Raw genomic sequence first — 16,090 nt, 5'->3', positions numbered from 1 at the left:
ACAGAGTAGAACTCCTTCTTTGGGTTTCCTAGTCTGCAAATATTTACAGAGCAGACAACTCATCTTTCTTCCATGAACAGCTGGTGGATTTGAACCTTTGACCTTGTGTGTACAGCCTTGTACTTAATCCACTGTGCCACAAGGGTCCCTTTCTATTCTACATAGAGAACTCAACATTTTATCTAAGAAGTTCTGTTACTAAAACCTAGCTTTAAAATAATGAAACTACATTATTCATTTTATAACTTAATCATACATGATAGCATTGCTATTGTTGTTATTATTATTTAAAATGGATGGACCAAAGAAAGTTACACAGAATAAATGGAAAGTGATGGATTAAATATAGTTACTATGCTAATATGTTTAACCGATAACTTAGAGATTCAAACAGTATCCTTAATTCATGTCTTACTATAAACTCAAGAAAATAGCCCTTTCTTGCCTTCTTACTTCAGGCTTGTATGGTTGTTAATCCCTAGTTCTGTTTTTTCTAAAACCTGAATTTCCAGATCCTACTCTGGGATTTAGAAGAGAAGGAAGGACAAAGAAAGAGAAAAAAGGAAGCCGTTTCCTGGGGTAAAACTGGTTTTCTTGCTGTTGGATGTCATCAAGTTGGTTCCAACTCCTAGTGACCTGATGTACAACAGCACAAAATACTGTGCTGTCCTGGACTCTCTTCATAGTTGTGATGATGGAGCCCATTGTTACAGCCACTGGGTCGACCCATTTCATTGAGGGTCTTCCTCTTTGTTGCTGACTCTCCAATTTGCCAAGCATAATGTCCTTCTTCAGGGACTGCGCCCTCCTGATAACATGTCCAGAGTATGTGCAACAAAGTCTTGCCATCCTTGCTTCTAAGGAGCATTTTGGTCATACTTCTACCCAGATAGATTTGTTTGTTCTTCTGGCAATCTATGGTATGTTCAATATTATTTTCCAAAATCATAATTCAAATGAATAAATTCTTCTCTGGTGTCTTTGTGAAGTGCAAGACAGTTTTTGGCACCTTGATTGCTCTGGTGGCACAGTGGTTAAGCACTCAGTTGGTAATAGGAAGTTGTCGGTTTGAACCCATCAGCTACTCAGGAAGAGATGGATGTGACTGTCAGTTTCTGTCAAGATTACGGCCTTCAAAACACCACAGGGTAGTTCTGCTCGTCCTACAGGGTCATTGTGAGTCAGAATCAACTGAATGTCAGTGGGTTTATTGTTTCTGGAAGGTCCCTCTAGAGCAGTGGTTCTCAACCTTCCTACAGTTCCTCATGTTGTAGTGACCGCCCCCAACCATAAAATTATTTTTGTTGCTACTTCATAACTGTAATTTTGCTACTGTTATGAATCAGGCGACCCCTGTAAAAGGGTCATTCGACCCTCAAAGGGGTCATGACCCACAGGTTGAGAACCGGTGCTCTAGAGGGACTGCCTGGTGGCACCTCTGAAGGAGACTAGACTAGACTCTAAGCACTAGAACAATCAGTCTGGCCAACATTTCCATTCCCATCTGAGACCCAGGAGTTCTTTAAGGACAAACGTTGAGGGATGAAAATATATGAACTTTGACAATGGGTATCTTTTAAATGAAGGTTCCATGGAGACAGGAGTTCTTGATATTCTAGCACCGCTTCAGTGCCAAGGGATCTAAGTATAACACGAAAGGAGAAAGTATGCAATAACCACAGAAACTGATTTACTTAACAGCTCAACAAGGTGATAGTCCAATTCATTTCATGAAAAGAAACAAGTGACACTTTTTACATATTTGTGATCTACCACTTCTGCTCTGTGACTCTAGAAGGGCCATGCGTGTGTGCTGTAAAACTCTCCCACAGTTAGTGCACTCACACGCTAACTCACTGCCAGTAAGTTGATACCAACTCACAGCAACCGTGTAGGACTGGGTAGAGCTGCCCTGTGGGTTTTTGAGACTGTATCTGTTTATGGGAGTAGAAAGCCTCATCTTTCTCCCACATAGTGGCTGCAGGTTTTGAACTGCTGACCTTGTGGCCACTATGTCAGCAGGGCTCCTCACTTAGTTGGCCACTAAGTCCTTTTTACTGGAATGCTGTAAAATGAAGATTTTTAGAAATTTACATTTTGGGAAAAACTAAGTTAATATCTTCATTTAGTAAGTGACAGCTATTCCACATGGATATGAGTTCTTAAGATTGAAGTTATACTTTATTTCTTTGGTACAGCTCTCAGCAACCAACACAGGGTAAATATGTCACAGCTACATGTAATCAGTTACCATTTATTTTATTTTTTATAAAAGTTTTTGCTGTGAATTAGGCAAAGGTTTATAGAACAGATCATCAGTTTCATATTCAACAATTTACACACATTTTGTTCCAACTCATCCATTTAAATCTGTTTAATAGCCCATCACTTAACCTACTTCTTTACTGTGTTTCCTGTTTCCTCTCCTTTTTCCTCTCTGTCCTTGAGAAAATGCTGCCCTTTTGATGTTAAATGGTTGATTATTCTAACACAGGGTGAATTCAGTCCCAGACCCAAAGGGTGATGAATTGCCACAGTTGGGGGGTGGAGGGTACTACCAGTTTCTACTTGATCAATAAGCCTGTCTCTTTTATGATTTTAAGTTATTTCCATATTTTTATCCCACTATCATCAGGAGCTTCTAATGTGATCCTAATCAGGCACCTCCTAGTTCTTCTGGTGGTAGGGTTTTGGAAACTGCTATTTGCATATCTCAATAGCCCACTGGATTAATTGTTTCCATGTGTATTTTTATTTTCATCATTCTTTGTGGGATACAAAAAGGGTTTTCCCAGGTTTTTCCCCCATATTTATTGTATGCCCAGCCTAGGACACTGCTTGCAGCACATGGTACATGGCTGTATCACACTTGGGAGCAAGCTGTTTTAAAGTTATCTTCCGGAGGGCATCAGCTATCCAGAGCAGACACTATTGTCTGTCCCACCAAAGGTGGGGCACACTCCCTGCTGATAAGGAGAGTGTATTGTTTCCTTTAAGGAGAGCCCAGAGACAAGGTCAAGCCAGCTGAAGGAGGACCAAGGTTAGTCTGCCATGTTGAACCTAGGGTCTGCCCATCTTGTCACATGTGTACCCCTAGTCCCTCCCCTTTCTTTCTTTTTTTTGTTTTTTGTCAACTTTTCTTTATTTTGCTTTTATTTTATTTATTTATTTTTAAGCATTTTATTAGGGGCTCATACAACTGTTATTGCAATCCATACACACATCAATTGTGTAAAGCGCATTGTGTGTACACCCCTGTATTGCCTATGGTACAACCCCTTCCTGTGATGTATGTGGTTACCTGTAATCAGGGGGGCTTGCATGCCCCCTAAGTATATATAAGCCTTGGTTAGAAATATATTGTCTCTTTTCACCTCTGCTCTCTCTGGATTACTCTACCAATTCTTTCCATTGGATAAGGAGGGACCAATAGTTACACCGTTTGGGAGTTAAAAATCCATGGCCTTACTCATCAAAGTAGGATGTAGCCATTAAGGTCCCCCAAGTTTGTGGCCTGATCCCACGAGAAGTTTTCCTAAAATTTCCCTCTCTACGCTCCACTACATCATGGATATATGTGTAGCAAAGGCAAATCCACATATATAAATATCCTCTGTCAAACCTGAATATCTTTGTGGGTAAACTCCTATATTCTATCCCACACCTTATCGGCCTGCATATCTATTCAAGCATCTACCTGTAGAACACAGTGGATGCAGGATTGTGTGCATAGCACTAGTTCCCTCTGTGGCCTTTGACTCTTGAAAATCTCCAGGCATCCTTTTGTGCCTCCATCAATTTTTCCTAACCTCCCTCATATTGTATATTGCCTTTCCTTTCACCCAAGTTAACCATTTATTAGCTATGCCCCAAAGAAACCTAGCAGCACAGTGGTTTATACCTTGCATCACTAGCCATAAGCTTGGCTGTTCAAACCCACATCAGGAGAAAGATGATTGTCACTCCATAAGGGTTTATAGTCTCAGAAACCTCAAGAAGTAGTTCTACGCTGTCCTACAGAGTGACTGTGAATCAGAAGTCAACTAATATCTTTGGACTTTTTTTATTTTATGTTCCACACTTTTGATAGGATCTTCACTTTTTGTAAAAAAACACTATCAACACCATCTTATAAATGAAAAAATCTGAGGTTGAAAGGGGTTAAAAAAATTAGCCCAAGTCAAACCAATACTAATTGCTGAAGCTAAAATGGAAATCCAGGTTGATCTGTGTCAAAGCCAAGGAAACATAGACTGGAAGGTATTGGATTAATTTTCATAAAATTCATAAATGCAATGGCTACTAAAAAAGTAAACTCTATCTTCTCAATTCAAAGACAATCTTTTAACAATATTCAATCTTTCTGGAAAGTGGAGTATATGAAAAACATGCTAAGTAATTTCTATTAAATATCTGCTAATTAAAAAAAAGGACGTCTTACAGATTGTACTGTCAAGGTTCTTTCTAGGCAATGCTGCTCACAGCGCCGATTCTCCCAAGTCAGTCAAGGATGATTGAGACAACCACCACTGTCACAAATGGGTGGTGCACAATCCGTCCTACTCCACAGGCCAACTCTGTCCTGCGAATGTTTCAGCACCCCTACCCTGGTCAGTCCGGTTTGCTCCAGGCCCTTTCTCTTTCAGCCTCACTTGCCTGGGATGAGGTTGATGGGCACCAGCCTTCTCTCTCTCTCTCTCTCTCTCTCTCTCTCTCTTGTTCCACAATGAGTAGGAAAGACATACTGTCTTTATTCAATCAGGGAAAAAAATAAAAAGAAATGATACAAATGCATATGGTAAAGTCTGAGAAGAATCTATATACAAAGCTTCCATTTCCCCAAGGGACAAATTTACTTTCTAGCGAACAGAGACTCACTCTCTCCATCCAAAAAGCGCAAGTTTATCTTTCATCACTTTTATTGGCCGCAGCACAAAACCACGATAGATTGCATCATGCTTCCTGAGGCTTGGTCAGCATCAGGCCCCTCAGAAGCCCCTGTTGGTCTGGTTTGCACCTACTCAATGGCCTCATGCAGGATCTAGTTCTCAGGTAACAGGGCCAAAAGCCAAATGATTTAACTGCATAGGGCTTTATGTGTATTATATATTTCCCTTTTAGAATCTAGAGAAACTAGGAAACACTATATTTTTTACTTAAAGTTCCTTATATTGAGATTGAATGTCAATACACGCATTAAGCCCTTTGTGTTGTATATAGTAAACTAATTTTACTAAATAATTGGTAACAAAAATAATTAGTAACCACTTTTATTATAAATATTGCAAATAACAGAAACGTGGGATGTAAACACAACCCAATTTAGTCTTTGGTATGAACAGAAAGTTTTAAATCCAAACCTAGACAAGTAGATTAAAAAAATGTCATTATCCTTATAATGTAATAATTATTTAAATTGCCTCAGTTTTTACTGCAGTGCTAGTAATAGCAAGATCCAAAAGCATATTTCCCCCTCCATACAGTCTTTTCTTGAAGTTTATTGGCATATAATTCACATATCATACAATTCTATAGTTCTAGAATATTAAGAAGAGTTATGTAATCATCATCACAATCAATTTTAGAACATTTTCTTCTTTCTTGTACTCATTATAATTAACTTCCCTTTCCCCCTATACCTTCCTGCCATACACCCAATAAACCATCAATCCAGTACTATCCCTATACATTTACCTTTCCTGGATTTCACATACAGAAAAATAGATAAAATAACAATAATAACAAAGTTATACAGAAAAACATCGATGAAAAGAAAGCAGAAAATATTATAAACTAGAACAAATTGCAAATTGATCAAAAGTGAAATCAAATGATAATGTGTTAAATTTTAATCTTACTGCATCTACAATAATTCAATTTCCAGAGCACTCTGCATGATCGCAAGGCTATTCATATCCCTGATATATGATCAAAGGGAGTTAGTTCCCCAGAAGCTTAATCCACGTGTATTTCCCCTTCACTTTTTTTTTTTTTCCGGTCCCTTTCCTCTCTGCTCCTTGCTTCTTGCTTTTGTCACTGCGCATCAGGTTGGGTTATCGCCCTGGGCTTTCCCTCGGGCACCCATGAAACCCATAGAATCCCTGCACATGCCTTTGTAGTGCCCGGGGAGCCAGATGCTTCCAGAGACAAGGTTTGAGCCTCTGCCTGCCCAGAGCAGGGAAAGATAGGCTGAGCCTAGCATGGCTACCGCGCTGAAAGCCGCCTGACTTCTCCTAATGTGCTGGCCGTTGTCTGCGAGGCTGGTCTGGCCTGGGCTCTCTCTGGCCCAGAGTCAAGCTCTCCCTACCCCATGAAGGCTGCACACGCACTCTCTCAGTGGGTGTGGGGAGGAGAGGGCCGGAGAACTACAACCCTCCTCAGGGTCATTGGTCTGAGGGCAGCCTCAACCCGCCCTTCAACCCCCGATGAAAACGAGCCTGAAGCCCCTGCCCTGCTCTGCCCCTTCTACCGAAACCTTCTCAGTTTCGGGGCTTTGGAGAAATCAGCACGAGAAGAGAAACGTTTGCGGGACTCTGTTTGTCCTTGCTGGAGGCCAGCTCCCTCTGAGGTTGGCTTCTCCCCAGCCAGAGATGGAAGCATTCTGATACCCTCCTGGCAGCCTCCCACTTGACCTCTGTCCATGTCACATGCTCTGCCCACAGGAGCCCGAATTCAGGACACAGCATGTGGCTGATGGTCTCAGGTAGAAGCCCAGAATTCCCCCTGCCTTCTAGAAAGACAAACTCTTCCTTCTTGGCCTGTTGGGGCTCCTTTCTCGTGCTCTTCTTCCCCACCCCCACCCCCACCCCACGGGAGTGAGGTGCCAGCATCTGCTGGCGCAAGAGAAACGGGCTTCTCAGCACTTCCTTTTTCCTCTCATCTCTGATTCCTCATTCCCCTTGTTCTCCCTTCCCAGCCTTTCTCCCGTCTCTCCCGTGGACCCTCTGCACGCTTTTATCGACAGAGGTCACACCCTGTACCTGCTCTCCTCCCTCTGTGAGCTCCCAGACAGCAACCCCGCTGTGGGGTTAGGGCCCCAAAGCATCGGGCCGGACAGAACCTCTTGCTAACTCGAGCTCAGCCAGGCTCCATCGGAGAGCTGCCCACAGTTGATTGTCTTGACCCAAAGGTGGAAATATGCCCGTTCATCCCTCTTGACGTTCATCCTATCCTCCCCTTCACTTTTTAACATGCCATTTATTCCAGTAATTACTGCTATTGTTAAAGACTTTTTTTTTATAATTTAGTAACTGTTGAAAGTTTACAGAATATTTTTAGGAATATAACAAGAAAGGTAGTAGAAAGCATAAAGGTTTTGAAACCACATAAAAGTGGCTTAAATTTGGCTACACTTATTATATACAGTGTGTGGTTGGGGAAGTAATCATTGCTGAACCTAAGGTTCTTCATCTATAAAGAACAATGATATCCATATGGTTAGAGTAAAATTGTATAGAGTTGGTAGAATCATTCATTTAGAAAACTGAATAGAGCAATATTCAGCTTAAGGGCAGTCAATGGTTCTAGCTATTTCATTTATTTTTCTATTATTTTATTTTTAACTTTGTGTTATAAATCGGTTAATGTTGTACAGACTACATCGGTGTTCCATCATATTTCATTTTATGTCATTGATTACAATCCCCAACATGTAATGTCACCTACCCCACTGACTCCTGGTGTTCCCCATTTCCATTCCTGTGTCTTCGAAGGAAAAAGCAGTCACATACAAAGGTAATAAGCTAATAGACTCAGACATCCCCACAGAAACCACACAAGAAAGAATATATTGGAGCAACATGCTCTGAAAGTTGAAAAACAACAATTGCAAGAGATAATAGTGAAACAAAAAAGAAGAAAAAAGTAGACCTGGTAACTTAATGAAACAAATTGCTGATTAGAAACCCTCGCATTATGAGCTTAGACACTTATCTTTTTCAAGAAATTTCAAAAACTTTTAGTTGAGGTAAGAGTTGGTGAGCTATCATTCAATTCTACACATCTATGAGAATATACACACAATGGTGGCATGCTGCATTTATCATGACAAATGATCAAAAGATTTCAAAATTCAGTAATAAATATAGTAAATGGTACAGAAATAATTTTGTTCATGTTTTGTGGCATTAATTTGTAGAATAAATTTGAATACTATATCTTCCTAGTTACCTAATACAGGCCATTTAAGATTTCCAAATATCTAACAAAAAAAAACAAACAAAGAAAATTTTAAATAATTTAACCAATACATACTGCCTTGTTTATAGACCAGCCCGACTTGGAAAAAAAATTTTTTTAAATGAGCAAGAAACCGTGCCTGTTCTTAAAGAGCTTACTATCTAAGAAAGGACAGGCAACCATCAATGAATACATTATCATACACTGTTAAAGGTATTTCAGCTAAAATCAAATATTTGGTTTCTTTAGGCTATAAAGAAGCAAATCATCAATTCTCAGAAAAGGTCTCATACTAAAAATCAAGCCAAATCTTGTCCCTCTTTACTATTAATAATTCCCAAGCTCTATGTATATATGGCTGGAGTGAATAAGCTACATCATACTATATCATTTAAATGCTAACATACATAAATTTTATATTTACCTTCACCACTAATTGATAATGCTGTCTGTTTAAGAAACCTCTCCACCATTTTTGAATAACTGTTACTCCTTTGTGTAAAAGCCTGGAATGAAAAACCTGTGTATTAATATCTTCTTATTAAAACAAGGTTGTCTCATATTTCAGTCACATATGTACATTTTTATAGGATAGAGAGTTATCGGAGCTATAGAGTTACTCATTTCTACAAGTAGAAACAGCATAGATAACTACAAAATTCAGTGTCTCTTCTGGGCTTGTCACATTAAACCATTATTTTAAAATCTCGATAATCTTCAAAAGTTTTTCTTTCAAATACTTTTTAATGGAGGCTGTGAACCAGGATATGGTGGCATGTTGAAGAATAGATCAGGTACTAATGATATGAATCATTACTGTTGTTAGTTGCTTTCCAGTCAATTTCAACTCAGGGGTCCCAAGATGTACAAGAGTGCCTTTCATGTGAAAGTCAGACTTTCAGTAGTAGTTGAACACTTTGTGATACCGGGGAGTCTGGGGAATCATGAGAAGTACTTGGGAACAATTCCACTGAACAGATCAAGAACCATCTTCTACTCTTTTCTTACTTTCCTCCATCTCTCCAATCTAAAGTCAAGTTTTGTGACTTTAAAGATACTATCTTTGCTTTTAAAGGGCTAAACCAGAAACCTGTTCTTCCCACTTCAAATCCACCTACCTGGCACCTAAGACACCTACTAGATGATTTAAGAAAGTATAAAACTCTTTGTAAATTTTTTAAGTAAATCATTTTATTAGGGGCTCTTACAGCTCTTATAAGAATCCACACATCCATTGTGTCCAGCACATTTGTACATATGTTGGCATCATCCTTTCAAAACATTTTCTTTCAGAAGGGTATCTTTCTGATACCTTTGGTATCAGCTCCTCATTTTTTCCATTCCCACCCTCATGAACCCTTCATAAATTATACACTATTATTATTTTCATATCTCACACCATCCACTGTCTCCCTTCCCCATGTTTCTGTTGCTCGTCACCACTGTGGTGTGTGTGTGTGTGTGTGTGTGTGTTAAAACTATATTATGTAACTGTGAACACACAGCATTTAAGTAGGAATTGACCTCAAGATAATCATATTATTTTCACAAGTTATGACTGAAATAGAGACAAGTGGCTTTTTTTAAGGCTTAGCTCATAGATGTGTTAAATGCTACTTATTCATTAGTGATCAGATAATCAAATAAAGAAAATAGATAGGAAACAGCAATGTGGCATTGGGAAAAGTCACAGAAATGGAGAAGATGATATAAAGGCAAGGTCACTTTTACAGAACAAAGTGTATACAGGTCAACAAAGTGGCATACTTTGCCACAACATTATAGTGAATTTGGATGTAGCTATAAAAGAGACACAGAACTTGCTTATACAATGATTGTGCTAGCATTATTGCTAAAGTATTAGATGTAATTCCAATCTACTATCTGAATTTTGATGGATGAGATATATTCTTCCTCTACCTTATCTAAGAAGATAGACTTTTAGATTTGAAGGGAAAGAAGGTAAAATGTGGGAAAATTAAAGAGAGGGATTTACTTCAGTTGGGCTGCTAACTGCAAAGTCAGCAATCCCAAAACACCAACTGCTCCACAGGAGAAAGGCAAGGCTTTCTACTCCCATCAAACATACAGACTCAAAATCCCACCTGGGGCAGCACTGCTCTGTCCTGTAGAATTTCTATGAGTTGGGATTGACTCGATGAGAGGCTTATCTATTCTAGCATCATTCTTCTTCATCTTCTAACCACATGTTGGAAAGGATTGGGATGATTTCCTTAGCAGCCAGTGGATGTATTGCAACTAATACAACCTAATCATTTTGACCCGTCTTGTATAGTAGCTCAGTGAATGAAGTGTTGGATTGCTTACCCAAAAGTCAGTGATTTGAACTCACTAGTCATTCTGAGGGAGAAAGATGAGGTCGCCTCTGTAAATATTTACACCAGAGTCATCCTGCCCTATCAATTAGTACTGACTCAATGACAGTGGATTTAGGTTGTTATGAAATTTGAGGAAAATTATCTGATCAAGTACCTTTTGAATATTGGGAATTTTTTAAAATAGAGATATATCCGCTGGACTGGAGGATGTACACTGGTACAGATAGGAATTGGAAACACAGGGAATCCAGGATAGATGAACCCCCTCAGGACCAGTGCTGAGAGTGGCGATACCGGGAGGGTGGAAGGAAGGTGAGGGAGAAAGGGGGAACCGAGTACAAGGATCTATATATAACCTCCTCCCTGGGGGACAGCCAATGGAGAAGTGGATGAAGGGAGATGTCGGATGGTGTAAGATATTACAAAATAATAATAATTTATAAATTATCAAGGGTTCATGGGGGAGTAGGGAGGGAGGGGAGAATGAGGAGCTGATACCAAGGGCTCAAGTAGAAAGCAAATGTTTTGAGAATTATGAAGGAACAAATGTACAAAAGTACTTGACACAATGGACGTATGTGTGGATTGTGATAAGAGTTATACAAGCCCCCAATAAAATTATTTAATTATTAAAAAAAGGTAGAGATATGTTCTATATAATTTTGGGTTTTTGATATATATGGAAAATAAATGAAATCATATGTTACCTAATAACATATTTTAAAAAGTTATCATACAATTTACCTACTTCATAAAAAATGAAATAAGAGCTTATTTAATATGAAAAATATATGAATACATTACATTTTCTCAAGATCTTAAAAGTAGAGCTGAGGTTTTCATGACAAGAAGAGTATACCTGATATACGCCCGCACTTTACATCCTCGAAACCAGCTCTGGATTTTAATCGCCGCATCAGTTTCCTTCTTCCTAAATTGATCCACAACACTAACAAAAAGTGTTTTAAACAATTCATTAGTAAGTTATATAACTTTAAAGAAAGTCACACAGTTAAACAATCTTTCATTTCTTCTAAAAACGATCATTATAATTGCAATATAATTTTAAGTAAAATTAAAATAATAAAGCATTTAAAAATCATGAGCAATGATTTTAAAATTAACCTTTCTTCAAGAGGCCATGTGCTTTCAACAACTTCACTTTTTTATTTTTATAATCACTTGTTTTGCAACCTAATTAATTTGATAGCAATTTTTATTAGAGGATAAAAAATAAATGTGTGATTTTGTCATTATTTTAAAAACATAATTATTTGAATTTACTGTTTAAAGATTCCAACATATAAAGTATATGCATATTGCATTTAATTCAAGAATCAAATGAATTTTCACCAAGTAAAATGAATCCATCATGCCTATTTTTATAGAATTCTCAGGAAGTCCATTTAAATTAAAGGAGGCACTGGGATTTATGAAAAGATAAGATTGTTGGATTTTACTGATTTATTGCAAGAAAAAAAATCAGTAAAGCCAGGTCTCCTTAATTTTATTAGTCATTAGTATTTTCCATCCCCATCATCAATTAATAAAATGATATTGTATAGGTCATTGATGTGGACTATATATATCAATGTCTCTTCTAGCATTCTTGTTGGTATCTTTTTAGTACTTCATATGTGTTGAATGAATATAGAATAGCTAGTAATTTATTTTTATTTTTTTTTATTCCTTCAGAATTATGTTTTGTTGATTATTTTCCCATTATATGTTAAATCAAGTAGATATAGTTCTTTAAGGAAAATGGAATAGAAAAATAATTTCAAACAAATTTGTTGGGTAACGTTATAAAAGCTATTGATCCAGAATTCACTGCCATTGATTTGATTCTGACTCATAGTTACCCTAAAGGGCCGGGAAGAACTGCCCCTGTGGGTTTCCAAGAATATAAGTCATTAAAGGAGGAGGAAGCCCCATCCTTTTTCTACAGAGTGGCTGGTTGTTTAGAACCAGTGACCTTGTGGTTAGCAGCCCAATACATGAACACTACACCACCAGGGCTCCCTAAAGGTGTTTTATAGAGAAAGAAAACAGAATCCACGGATAAGCCGTGGGGAAAAAAATGTTGCCATCTAGTTGATTGACACATGGCAACTCCTTCTTTGTCAGAGTAGAACTGTGCTTCATAGGATTTTCAGGCTTGAGTTTCCCCAAGGTCTTTCTTCCAAGACATTTCTGGCTTGACTCAAACCTACAACCTTTTGGAGAGCAGACGAGCAGGTTAACCATTGATAATATCCAGGGAATCAATTTATAGTTCTAGATAATTAGGGGGGAGAGTTACTTACAAAGCCTAACTGGGTTCGATGGGAGGGGGAAAACCTCAAAAGAACAAGTATTTGTGCATCAGATTCACACCTTGACCTAGATGTATAATAGAGAGCAAGCGAACATTGGAGAGCATTCACCCAAATCAGTAAGACTAAGTAAGGTGTAACGCAGAGAAAGAATATAGCTGGATTACCTGATAATGGGAAGACACGATGATAAGATTACTGTTCGATGCAATAAAATTAGCTGGAAATAATCAAGATTGTGAGAGTACTCTAGGTAAAAGGAGTGTAAGAGGAAAACATTTAGTTATTTTTGTATGCTTGGACTATGTGCAGCACATGTTAGAAGAAAATTGAGCAAACTATATTCTTGGCTTATGTTCTTGTACTCCAAATGGGAGGAAGAACAGTATAAAATTCTTTCCTCAAGGGAAACTTCCCTGACACTCCAGACACTTTTAGGTCTTTCCATTATGTACCCTTATAGCTCTTCATAGTACTTAATGATTGTTTAACGATGGCTTCTTCCACTGAAGGGCAGCACCTTGTCCATTTTGTCCCATATTATATTCCCAGTGGCTTCACAGTCTAGCTCAAAACAAATATTCTGTAACTATTTGTTGAACACTAGGTAAGCAAGTGGAAGGTGAGGTCACAGAATAAAATATATAATTGTCAACCCACCCCCAAATATAACGTATGTACTCGTGTATAAGTTGAGTTTTTCAGCATATTTTTAATGCAGTTTTTGTGGTATAATTAAGAGCCTCGGCTGATATTCGGGTTGGCTTATACTTCAAGTATATATGATACATGCTTCATGTAACAGCTGAAACTTCCAGGAGGAAAGACCCACCAAAGACACTGGGCAATGCCCCACTCACCTGGACAGAGTCTCAAGGACTCTGATGGCTGAGAGACCCTAAGTAACATTGAGAGCGAAAGGGAGGGATCATTTGTGTTATTCCTCACAGTCAACTTTTGTCTTAGCAAAGCTGTGTCCTTTGTATGCTTTCAATACTATGAGAAATGCTCTGAAAAAAATGATGGTATTAATGTTATCAACTGCCTGATTTCAGTGATGTGGGAGGAGGGATGTGTACGCCCAGGATCAGCCCAAAGCTGCTTGCCAGGGGGTAGAGGTCAAGCCTCCCTCTCATTTCCAAACTTTTAACCAATTCTTCCACAAGTTATCCTCAAAACACTCTACTTCTCTTATGGGTTGGCTAATCTTTTGCAAAGCAGTCAGGAGAACAAAAGATTCTTTGCATTAAATAAATCTGATGTACAAAAAAGATGCTTTGCATTAAATAAATCTGATGTACAAAATCTCATTGCTGTGGTTGTTGTTACTGTTAGGTACCATCAAGTCAGCTTCAACCTATAGTGACCCTATGCACAGCAGAATGAAACACTGCCTTGTCCTGCACCATCGTCATTTCTATGCCTGAGCCCACTGACGTAGCCACTGGGTCAATTCATCTTGTCAAAGGCCTTTCTCTTTTTGCCACCCCTCCACTTTATCAAACATGATGTCCTTCTCCAGGAACTGGTGTCTCCTAAAAACATGCCCAAAGTATGTAAAACAAGGTCTTGCCATCCTTGCCTCTGAGGAGCACTATGGCCTTACTTCTTCCAATACAGATAAGTTTGTCCTTTTAACAGTCAAAGGCACTCAAGCACCACGATTCAAAGATTCTATAGCAAAATACTGAACGATGCTGGAAGCATCAAGAGAAAATGGAAAGAATACACAGGGTCACTGTACCCAAAAGTACTAATTGACAGGCCACCATTTCAGGAGGTAACATATGAGCAAGAACCAATGGTGCTGAAGGAAGAGGTTCAAATTGCACTGAATACATTAGCCACAAATAAGGCTCCAGGAGTTGATTAAATACTCCATGAAATGTTTCAGAAAGCTGAAGAAGCTGGAAGCACTGACTGGTCTATGCCAGGACTGGAAGAGATCCATATTTGGCCCACTCCAAAGAAAGATGACCCAAACAGAATGCTCAACTCTAAAACAATATCACTGATGGCACACACAAGTAAAATTTTGCTAAAGGTCCCCCAACAATGGTTGCAGCCGGATCCAGAAGAGGACGTGGAATAAGGGATGTCATTTCTGATGTCAGATGGATCTTGGCTCAAAGCAGAAGATATCAGAAATATGTTCAATTGTGTTTCATTGACTGTGTAAAGGCATTCAACTGTGTGCACCATAATAAACTGTGGATAACCTTGAGAAGAATGGGAATTCCAGAACATTTCATTCTTCACATTCAGAATTTATACATGGATAAGAGATTGTTCTTTGAACAGAACAAGGGAATGCTGCATGTTCTAAAATCAGGAAAGGTGTGCATCAAGGCTGTATCTTCTCACCATACTTGGTTCAATCTATATGCCAAGCAAATCATCAGAGAAACTGGATTATATGAAGAAGAGTGTGGCATCAAGGTTGGAGGCAGGCTTACTAAGAACCTTCAGTATGGTAATGACCCTTCAGAATGGTAATGACACAACTTGCTTGCTGAAAGGGAGGAGGAATGGAAGCACTTGCTGATCAAGATCAAGGTTTGTGCCCATCAATGTGGATTACAATTCAATGTAAGGAAGACCAAAATTCTTACAGCTGGACCAATAGGTAACATCATGTTACATGGAGAAAAGGTTGAAGTTAAAGATTTTTGTCTTACTTGGACTCACAATCAATGCTCATGGAAGCAGTAGCCAAGAGACCAAAAGACATGCTACATTAGGTAAATCTGCTGTACAAGGCCTCTTTAGAGTATTGTAGAGCAAGGATGTCACTTGGAGGACTAAGGTACTCCTGTCCTATGGTATTTTCAATTGCTTCATATACATGTAGAAGTTGGACACTGAATAAGAAAGACCACAGAAGAATAGATGCATTTGAACTGTGGTGCTGAAGAAGAATATTGAATGTACTATGGACTGCTAAAAGGACAAACCTATCTGTGTTGGAAGAAGTAAGACCACAGTGCTCCTTAAAGGCAAGGATGGGAAGACTGTCTTACATACTTTGGACATATTTTCAGGAGAGACCAGTTCCTGGAGAAGGACATCATGCTTGGTAAAGAGGAGGGGCAAAACAAAAGAGGAAGTTCCTCAACCAGATAGATTGACACAGTGGCTGCAACAATGGATTCAGGCTTAGGAACAATTGTGAGGATGGTGCAGGACCAGGCAGTGTTTGGTTCTGCTGAGCATGGGGTCACTGTGATTCAGAACCAACTAGATGACACCTAACAACAA

General features: G+C 38.8%; 1 protein-coding gene across 1 annotated transcript in view; it reads right to left on the bottom strand.

Moving 5' to 3' along the window:
• SPATA17 (spermatogenesis associated 17) overlaps positions 1-16,090 on the bottom strand; it is a 285,944-nt gene that overhangs the window by 258,705 nt on the left and 11,149 nt on the right. Inside the window, exons 2-3 of the mRNA XM_004700147.2 lie at positions 11,377-11,466; positions 8,603-8,684 (exon numbers count right to left, since the gene is read on the bottom strand). Coding sequence (XP_004700204.1) covers positions 8,603-8,684; positions 11,377-11,466 — 172 coding nt within the window. The remainder of the gene's footprint in view (positions 1-8,602; positions 8,685-11,376; positions 11,467-16,090) is intronic.

Source organism: Echinops telfairi, unplaced genomic scaffold (genome assembly GCF_000313985.2).
Source record: "Echinops telfairi isolate 266 unplaced genomic scaffold, ASM31398v2 ScPeMD7_7424;HRSCAF=8462, whole genome shotgun sequence".
In the NCBI taxonomy this organism is placed as follows: Eukaryota; Metazoa; Chordata; class Mammalia; order Afrosoricida; family Tenrecidae; genus Echinops; species Echinops telfairi.
The sequence above is the reverse complement of the archived record's forward strand: the minus strand, read 5'-3'. Positions and strand labels throughout refer to the sequence as shown.